Genomic DNA, 9,504 nt, shown 5'->3' on the forward strand with positions numbered 1-9,504 from the left:
GTCCCAGACGGGGTGCCAAGCTGGACTTTGCCTAGGCAGGAGAGGAGGCATCTGGGAGGGTTTTGGCTGGGTTGAGTAGCGGACACTGAGCTCCTGACCCCCCAGCCTTGCCCTGGGGTCCCCTCCCTCTGTCCTCATGCCCTGTGCTCTGCTGACACCCTTCAGTGACCACAGGACACATGACTCAAGAGGCCGAGGCCCCTCTACCCTGCAGCCTCTCAGCAGCTAAGCCTCCTGTGCACCTGGGGACTTGGCACTCCCAGCTCCTTCCCCTAGGGAAGGCCTGCTGTCCTCAGACCTCACTGATCCAGTGCTTCTCCCAGGGAGCCGGCCTTGACAGCCTTGCTGTGCGGCCCACGACCCTGACCACCTCTGCTGCAACCCTAGTCCATCTCCCAGTGCACGGAGGCCTCCACAGGGCAGGATCAGCCTGGACTGTTCCCACAGGGCCTCGTGGAGCACAGGTCAGTTACCTGGACCCGGCGATCCCTGAGCTCAGGGAGCAAGCACAGAGGCGGCGCCTGGGTGGGCGCTTCCAGGACCCTCCCCTTTGGAGGTAGTCACTGAGGGGCAGGCTGTGGGGGAATGTCCTGAGCTCTGCTGTAGCCTCTAGAGTTGGGGTGATCATGGCGACCCTCATGGGGTGGCCGAGAGGGTGACCCTAGCAAACATTTGCAAATTAAATGCTGAGTGTTTGCTAAGTAGTGGAAGGAACCCCTTCTGAACCCCGCGTTCTGCTGGATGACTGGGAGCCTCGAGTGGCACACACACGAGCCCCCCATCCCCCCGGGGAAGGACACACACCAAGTCCGTGCACACTGGCAGTGGTTCTTGCTCTCGTCATTTGGGGCTGGGCTGCCCTCCCGGGCTCTTGGCGAGTCACCTGCTGCCCCCACACCTGGTTCCACTGGGTCCCCACACTGGGTGGTAGTGGGGCACCTGTGTTGCCTGTGGAGCCCCACCCTTGTCTGGCTGCCAACAAGGGTCTCACCCCCTTGAGGTGGGGTGGGTCTATTTGGGCTGGGGGATCTTGCCCCACCCAGCTCTGCCCTGTCCTGGGGTAGTAAGGGGGGTCCCTGTCCCAGAATGGTTTGGGGTGGCTTCTGAACTGCTAAGTTCTCCTCCTCGGCCTCCCACAGGGGATCCAGATGGAGTCCCCATGGCTACCTCAGTCTGGGCTCCAGGGTTGGCAGCTGGAGCCACAGAGGTCCCTTCATGACCTCTGGAGGGCCACCATCCTTCCCTTGCCCAACCCCAGGGGGGCTACAGCATCCCACACTCCCTATCCTGTCCCAAAGGCATGGGGAGGGAGAGGCTGGGACCCCAGGCCAGGCAGGCACGTGGAAGGGCTGGTTGTGCACAACAGCAGGAACAGCCCAGGCACAAGGCTGGGCTTCAGTCTGACGGGACCAGCAGTGGAGGGGCCGCTTCCGGCCAATTCAGCCCCTCTCCCCTGCTCATCCAGACGTGGCCCTGTGGGTTCAGGGCCCAGCTTCTGCTTCACGTCTCTGGCAGATGCCTCCTCTTTAAAACGCTTTTTAGCATCTGGTGCTGCCACCAGCTGGGTCTGGCAGCCGTCCCCCAAGGGTTTACAATTTCAGGGTGTTTAGGCTCCTTGACGTACCAGCACTGCATGTAGATCAACCTCGGTCTACAGGTGTGCGAGGGTTTACGTGTGCGATGCCGTGCAGGCATTGTTGCCGCAGGACCTGCTGTCTGCAGCTGTGAGGGACTGGGCTGCGGAGGAGGCTCAGCTGCAGCTCTGGACGGGGGCACAGCACCCTGGCTGGGATGGGCAGGGGTGTGGCCCAGCCCCACTTCAGCCATAGCTGTGGGGGCTGCTGGGGTCCACAGGAGCTGAGTCCTGCCGGCCGGCCGGTCCCATGAGTTGCCACAGGCGGTGGCTGAGATTCTGCACCTGACAGGTGCCCAGCACACAGCCCACTCGCAGGAGCTGGGCTTGGCTCCTGCGGGAGCCTGAGTGTCTTCGGGGGCCCGAGTGTTGGCGGCCACCATCCCGGAGAGGCTGACCCATAGCAGGGGCCAGGCCAGCACCCCTGTGTGGCTGGAGGGCCTGGTGAAGCTTCCAAACCACAGGTCGGGGTGCAGGGTGCCTGGGCTGCAGGTTGCTGGAAGGGGTCCGGGCTGGGGGCTCCCTGCAGAGGCAGATGGAGAATGTCAACTGGATGGCTCAGACTTTCAGAGACCTCACACCTACCCACTTTTGCCTCTACACAGGCCTGGGTCACTGCCAGGGGAAGCCCACGGCCCCCACCCACACACAGCCTGGAGCACGGCCAGGGGAAGCCCACGCGTCCCTTTTGGGCTTGGGGCCTGGGACCATCTCAGTGGCCCGGGTCACGTGTCCTGGGAACCGGCACCTCCTTGGGCAAAGGGCACCCCAGCGGCCCAGCCTCTGCGGGTCACTACTCTCAGGGCTCAGGGTGACTCGGCTTCTGCCCTCCCTTTGGTCACAGGTGGGCCTGGGGATACCGCCAGCCTTCCCTCCCCCAGCAGACACCCCCAGAAAAGGGGCTGCTGTGTCCATATGTGTGGGGAGAAGCAACTGCCCTGTGTAGGGAGGCAGAGGAAGAGGGCCCTAGCCCTGCTCAGGCGCTGCTGAGCCTGGGGCAGGGGCCTTGGTTTGGGACGGGAGCCCTAGCAGCAGGTGGGGGGTTGGAGGGAGGGCAGCCCCCGGCCCTCTGCTTCCCTGCGGGGGCCAGAGGGCCTGGCTGGCCCAAGACCTGGACTCACCTGGGTTTGACGGGACGCGGGTCCCCGCCCAGGCTGCGGGACAGCACGCCAGGGAGCTGCAGGCAGAGGAGGCTGATGCAACCCAGGGCGGCCGTCGAGATCCGGGCCATGGCGGGCGGCGCTGCAGGGGAGGAAGCGGTGAGCCGGGCAGGTCGGGGGCAGTCTGAGCCGCGAGCCACCCCCGCCGCCGGCACCTCGGGGAGCCCTCCGCGGTCGGGGCACCGGGCGTGGGCGTGGCAAGCTGGGCACGGGCGTCCGTCCGGGCGCAGGCCTCGGGCGCGAAGCGGACAGCGGGTCTGGGATCGGCCGCGGGTCCGTCCAGAGCGCAACACAGAGCGGGCTGGGCGGGTCGGGGGTCCTGTCTGGAGCGGCGTCGCGGCCGGGAGGGCACCTCCGGAGCTGAATACGTAGCCTTTCCAGCAAGGGGCGGAGCCGGATGCACGGACGGGGCGGGGCGCCCCTCCCCCGGGCCAAGCCACGCTCGCGGGCGGGGAGGGGGCTGCAGCGAAGGGGTGGCGGAGGGGCCTGTTCCCGCTGGGAGCGCTCGGTCACCGGCCGGGACCGGGGGGCTGCCAGCCTCACTCCAGGCGCCTTCTAGTGGGGACGCAGCCCCGAGCCAGCGGGAGCCGGACTTCCCCAGGCTGAAGCGCGGTTCTGCGGGGCGAGCCGGAGTCCAAGCTGATTCCACAGCTGGGCGGACTCGGACCCGATGGGGCCCACCCTGTCAACCACCTCCCAATTGGTGGGTCCTGGCGGTCCCACCCTCCAGGGTCTGATCCGGTGGACCCCGGACCCCCGCCTGACCAGGGAGTCCACGGGATTCCGCAGCGGGCTGGCCATTCCGCTATCCTCCGATGCGGTGTCCCCAAACCCAGGGCTGCGCTCCTAAAAGGCTCTGCCAGCCTCTCCAACCCCAGACCAAAGTATTGCACGGTTTCAGTAACAAATTTAAACAAGTGTCTGGGTAATTCCAGCAATTTGGGAAGCCGAGGCGGGCGGATCACCTGAGGTCGGGAGTTTGAGACTAGCCTGGCCAACATGGAGAAACCCGTCTCTACTAAAAATAAAATTAGCTGGTCATGGGCCGGCGGGGCGCGGAGGCTCACGCCTGTAATCCCAGCATTTTAGGAGGCGGAGGCGAGTGGATCACGAGGTCAGGAGATCAAGACCATCCTGGCTAACACGGCGAAACTCCGTCTCTATTAAAAATACAAAAAACTAGCCGGGCGTGGTGGCGGGCGCCTGTAGTCCCAGCTACTCGGGAAGCTGAGGCAGGAGAATGGTGTGAACCCGGGAGGCGGAGCCACTGCACTCCAGCCTGGGGGACAGAGCGAGACTCCGCCCCCGAACCCCCCCCCAAAAAAATTAGCTGGGCTTGGTGGCGGGTCCCTGTAATCTCAGCCACTTGGGAGGCTGTGGCAGGAAAGGCTGAGGCTTGAACCCAGGCGGTGGAGGTTGCAGTGAGCTGAGATCGTGCCATTGCACTCCAGCTTGAGTGACAGAGTGAGACTCCGTCTCAAAAATAAAAAATAAAAATTAAAAAAAAATTTAAACACGTGAAACGTGAGACTCCCCTCACCATTGCCACCCACTCGGTATCCCTGCCCCAGTCTGGGTGGGAGCCCTCTCCTGACCTGCCCTGGGCACACCAAGGTGCGGCCGTGTGAGGCACACACATCCATGTGTGCAGACCTGCAATAGGACTGAGACCCCATTCTTTCCTGAGAGCTTGTTTGGAGGTCCTGGCAGAGGAGCGCAGCTACTCGAAGCCCAATCCTCCATCCTCTTTGACGGAGCACACAGCTTCAGAGGGACGCGCAGGGAATGGTGGGGAAGGAGGGGACACCTGCCTTTGAGCCAGCCACATCAGCCGAATCAACCCTGGTGACCAGTGGGGTGACAGGCGTCACAGCCTGACCGTCCTCACATGAGACCCCATTCTTTCCTATGGTTGGACCTACTCCAGCATATAGGTGTTGTATGAGTCACTTCATGTGCTATTAACGTGAAATTCGGTGACCACCAGTCTTTTTGTGAGTTGTTGCCTTGAGCTCACAGATGTGTCTGTACGACACCTTCCTGGAAGGAGAAATTCTGGTTGAAGGTGCGTGTTTGTGTTGATAGATGGTTCACTGTTCTCCACAGTTTCCACCTACCCACCGTCCACGAGTCTTGGACTTGGTGTCACAGGTTCCAAGCTGCTGAGACTGGCCTCTCTCTTGGGTTAGCTGAGGATCTCTGCGTCTGTTTGTGCTTCCCCTTCTGTCTCCCCAACCCCTGCACTCACCCTGTAACCGCCCTGCGGTGCCCCCAGCCTGGGAGCACAGTCAACATTTGCTGGATGAATGAGTCGAGGAGTGCCGAGCACACACCACACAGGCCATTCTGGGAGGGCAGGGATGCCCTGCAGGTATTATTTACTTACTTTGACCAGTTAAGGGGCAGGGAGTGTCACATGTATAGGTTTTTGTTGTTGCTGTTTTTTGAGATGGAGCCCCACTCTGTCACCCAGGCTGGAGTGCAGTGGTGAAATCTCAACTCACTGCAGCCTCCCCTCCCAGGTTCCAGCAATTCTCCTGCCTCAGCCTCCCGAGTGGCTGGAATTACAGGTGCCCACCACCGTCCCCGGATAATTTTTGTATTTGAGACAGGGTTTCACCATGTTGGCCAGGCTGGTCTCAAATTCCTGACCTCAGGTGATCCACCCACCTCAGCCTCCCAAAGTGTTGTGATTTCAGGTTTGAGCCACTGCACCCAGTGGTTTGTTTTCTTTTTGTTTTTTGAGATGGAGTCTCACTCTGTCGCCCAGGCTGGAGTGTAGTGGCACAATCTTGGCTTACTGCAACCTCCGCCTCCCAAGTTCAAGTAATTCTCCTGCCTCAGCCTCCCTAGTAGCTGGGATTACAGGCGCCCGCCACCACACCCAGCTAATTTTTGTATTTTTAGTAGAGACGGGGTTTCACCATGCTGGCCAGGCTGGTCTTAAACTCTTGACCTCAAGCAACCCACCCACTTCTGACTCCCAAACTGCTAGGATTACAGGTGTGAGCCACCAAGCCCAGCCAAGTGTCACATTTATGTTGAAAGGCGGAGTGGCAGCCAAGAAGGCAGGTGCTGGGGAGGCAGGCAGAAAGAGCTTGAGGGGACAGAGTGGATGAGTGGGAGAAATGTAGCAGGGCAGGATGGTAAATGAGGGGCTCACAGTTCCTGGAGAAGCCCTTCTGTTTGCTGATGTCGCAGCTGCTGAGGGGGTGGGAAGAGGTCGGGGCCTGGACATGCTGAGGCCGAGATGCTTGAGGGTAGTCCAGGGAGGGGGTCTGGTTGCTCCCCAGCCTGGCAGGCATGGGACTGAGAGAAGGCAGGTCGAGAACAGTCTTGGAGATCTCAGGGATGGCGCGGCCATGGAGGATATGGTGAGCCTGGTCCACAGAGAATGCAGAGAGGCTGGCCAAGAATAGAGCTCAGTGCCAGCTCTGGAGGGCCAGGGAGGGAAGGGCCTGAGCAGAGGATCCCCCAGGTTCCCAAGTCTGCTGCTGCGGCTTCTGCTGCCTCCCCACTCGGCCCTCAGCCTTCCACACCACCACCAGCTCTGTCCTTTCAAAATATAAGTGCAATCAAATCATTCGCCCCACCAATAAAGAAAAATCAATGACAATTCCCTGTCCTCACAAGGTTTTTAATCTGGGACAGGTGGAGGTCAGCCCCAGTGAGGGGCTGCGTTTCAGACCCCAGGATGACAGGACAGTTGCTGCCCCTGTGAGCCACAATCCTACCTCCCGCCAGTCTGTGGGGAGGGTGTGTCCTCTGCCCTCAGGCATCAGCCTGGCTGCTACTTCTGCACCTGCCCCGCCCACCAGGCAGGAGTCCCCCTCTGTGATCCCAGGGTCCCTGGCACTTGTTTCATGTGACTCTATTCTTAGTTGGAGGAGCTGCTTCTGGGGAGTGATGGGGCCCTAGCACTGCTTATGATGGACACAGGTGAAGAGAAGACACGAGTTGCCAAATGTGCCAGGGCTGGACCATAGGAGGGGGGCGGTGGCACTGGAGAATGCTTGTGAGAATCTAAACAAGCTAGGGTGGTAACTGGCTGGACAAAGAGCATCTTTGGTTTTTTCCTTTTTTTTTTTTTTGAGATGGAGTTGCGCTCTGTCGCCCAGCCTGGAGTGCAGTGGTGCAATCTCGGCTCACTGCAACTTCCACCTCCCAGGTTCAAGCAACTCTCCTGCCTCAGCCTCCGGAGTCGCTGGGACTGCAGGTGTGAGCCACCACGCCTGGCTAATTTTTGTATTTTTAGTAGAGACAGGGTTTCACCACATTTACTAGGCTGGTCTCAAACTCCTCATGCCAAGTGATCCACCCACCTCGGCCTCCCAAAGTGCTGGGATTTACAGGCATGAGCCACCACGCCGGGGCTTTGGGGGGTTTTGTTTAAGTGTTTTATGATGGCAGAGGTAAGTTTGACTCTGATGGCAAGGAATCCATAGACAGGGAAAGACGGAGTTTGGCGGTGGGCACTGGCAGTGAATGATGGCCTGAGATGAGGGGTGGGCAGGGGGGCAGGGCCTGTGGTAATGGAGGGAGGGGTGTTGTGAGAGGTGTAAGATGGGGGCTTGGTGCTCCCACCTGATAGCTTCTGTTTGCTCTGTGAGGAGCAGCCAATCATCTCAGAGACACTGGAAGTGGGGTGGGAGGTTTGAGGAGAGTGCAGACGGCAAGACAGCTGACCAGAAATCAGCAGGCTGGGTGGTAGGGAAGGGCGTTCATCCATCTGAGCTACTGAGCCTCTATGGATGGTTGTTCTCAAGGGCCTGGTAGAAGCGTGAGAGTGGAGAGTGCTGTGCAGGGTCCCCAGAGTCTCTCAGAAGAGAGCCAGCCCTGGGCTCAAGCACTAGCCCAGACTTGCCCAGGGACACTGCCAGCCTGTACACAAGCTCAATGGTGTGGTAATGTGGTGCTGAGGACCTTTTTGGGTGCAAGTGACAGAAACCAGCTTGAGCCAGCTGGAGCAAAAAGGAGGATTTCTGGCAGGGCACAGTTTCTCACACCTGTAATCCCAACACTTCTCGAGGCAGATGCAGGAGGATCATTTGAGGACAGGAGTTCAAGACAAGCCTAGGCAACATATCAAGACCCTGTCTCTACAAAAAAATTAAATTTTAAAAAGATGATTTCTCAACCTGTGAAAACCCACAGTGGTAGAGGTGAGGTGGAGTGTGGCCTGTGCCTGAGGGCAGGGGGGGGACCCTGGTGGGGTCTCAGTCTGATTCCATTCATTCTCTTGGTCTGGATCCTGCCCATGGATGGAGTGTGGATGCCAGTCATTTGGCCAGTTCTTGCAGCAGCCAAACTCATTTAAAAACAGATCTTCAAGGCCAGCCAGGCGCGGTGGCTCTCGCCTGTAATCCCAGCACTTTGGGAGGCTGAGAGAGGCGGATCTCGAGGTCAGAAGATCGAGACCATCCTGGCTAACACGGTGAAATCCCGTTGCTACTAAAAATACAAAAAATTAGCCGGGTGCAGTGGCTCAAGCCTGTAGTCCCAGCACTTTGGGAGGCCAAGATGGGCGGATCACAAGGTCAGGAGATCGAGACCATCCTGGCTAACCTGGTGAAACCCGGTCTCTGCTAAAAAATACAAAAAACTAGTCGGGCGAGGTTGCGGGTGCCTGTAGTCCCAGCTACTTGGGAGGCTGAGGCAGGAGAATGGTGTAAACCCGGGAGGCGGAGCTTGCAGTGAGCTGAGATCTGGCCACTGTACTCCAGCCTGGGCGACAGAGCGAGACTCCGTCTCAAAACAAACAAACAAACAAAAAAATTAGCCGGGCATGGTAGCAGGTGCCTGTAGTCCCAGCTACTCGGGAGGCTGAGGCAGGAGAATGGTGTGAACCTGGGAGGCAGAGCTTGCAGTGAGCCGAGATCACACCACTGCACTCCAGCCTAGGCGACAGAGCGAGACTTTGTCTCAAAACAAACAAAAACAAACAAAAAACAAAAAATAGACCTTCAGGTGAGCCGGGCGCAGTGGCTCACGCCTGTAATCCCAGCATTTTGGGGGGCCGAGGTGGGTGGATGGCCTGAGGTCAGGAGTTCGAGACCAGCCTGGCCAACATGGTGAGACCCCCCATCTCTACTAAAATACAAAAATTAGGCATGGTGGCGCACACCTGTAATCCCAGCTATGCAGGAGGCTGAGGCGGGAGAATCGCTTGAACCCAGGAGAGACGGATGTTCCAGTGAGCCGAGATTGTGCCACTGAACTTCAGCCTGGGTAACAGACTGAGACTCTGCCTCAAAAACAAAACAACAAAAAACAGACCTTGGCCTGCTATGCTCAGAGGGATTTCCCTGCTGCACCAGGCAGGCTCCTGCACCTTCTCTCCCAGCATGTTCTGCTGTAGGCTCATGCTCATCCGGGAGCCACTTCAGGGGTGGCCCTGGCCAGCCCTGACCTTGAGAGGGGTGGGTACTGTCAGGGATCCTGGGTGATGCAGCTTTCCCAGAGCCCCCTGCTCCGTGGCCTCATGTGCCTCACACGCTTAGAACACTTGCTCTTTTACGGGGGGACATGAGCGTGCCGTTTTTAAGCTAATGTGTTAAATGTCTCATTTCGCCTTGTAGATGGGGGCTCTTCAGCCTGGGACCCCGAAGGGCAGGGCCTGATTCTCTCCATTCCCTATCGCCAGGCTGGCAGCCCCTGAGGTGACGGCCCTGCGCCTCCTGACTTCTAGTTTGGGGGGCCTGGTGGGCAGCG

At 59.3% G+C, this 9,504-nt stretch overlaps 1 protein-coding gene across 1 annotated transcript; it reads right to left on the bottom strand.

The window, feature by feature from the left end:
- Window positions 1–1,622: 1,622 nt before the first annotated feature.
- ADM2 (adrenomedullin 2) lies at window positions 1,623–3,205 on the bottom strand. The gene is made up of 2 exons (XM_033233431.1): window positions 2,755–3,205; window positions 1,623–2,156 (listed from the first exon to the last, which is right to left on the bottom strand). Exons 1-2 carry the CDS (start codon window positions 2,862–2,864, stop codon window positions 1,820–1,822), a joined length of 447 nt encoding a protein of 148 aa, XP_033089322.1. The 5' UTR covers window positions 2,865–3,205; the 3' UTR covers window positions 1,623–1,819.
- Between the last annotated feature and the right edge of the window lie 6,299 nt (window positions 3,206–9,504).

This window comes from Trachypithecus francoisi, unplaced genomic scaffold (genome assembly GCF_009764315.1).
Source record: "Trachypithecus francoisi isolate TF-2019V2 unplaced genomic scaffold, Tfra_2.0 Lachesis_group14, whole genome shotgun sequence".
Lineage (NCBI taxonomy): Eukaryota > Metazoa > Chordata > Mammalia > Primates > Cercopithecidae > Trachypithecus > Trachypithecus francoisi.

Coding starts and splice junctions, on each gene's coding strand:
- ADM2 (XM_033233431.1), bottom strand. CDS start 2,864: ATGGCCCGGATCTCGACGGCCGCCCTGGGTTGCATCAGCCTCCTCTGC. Junction 2,157..2,754: donor CCGCGTCCCGTCAAACCCAG/GTGAGTCCAGGT, acceptor CTGCCTCTGCAG/GGAGCCCCCAGCCCGGACCC.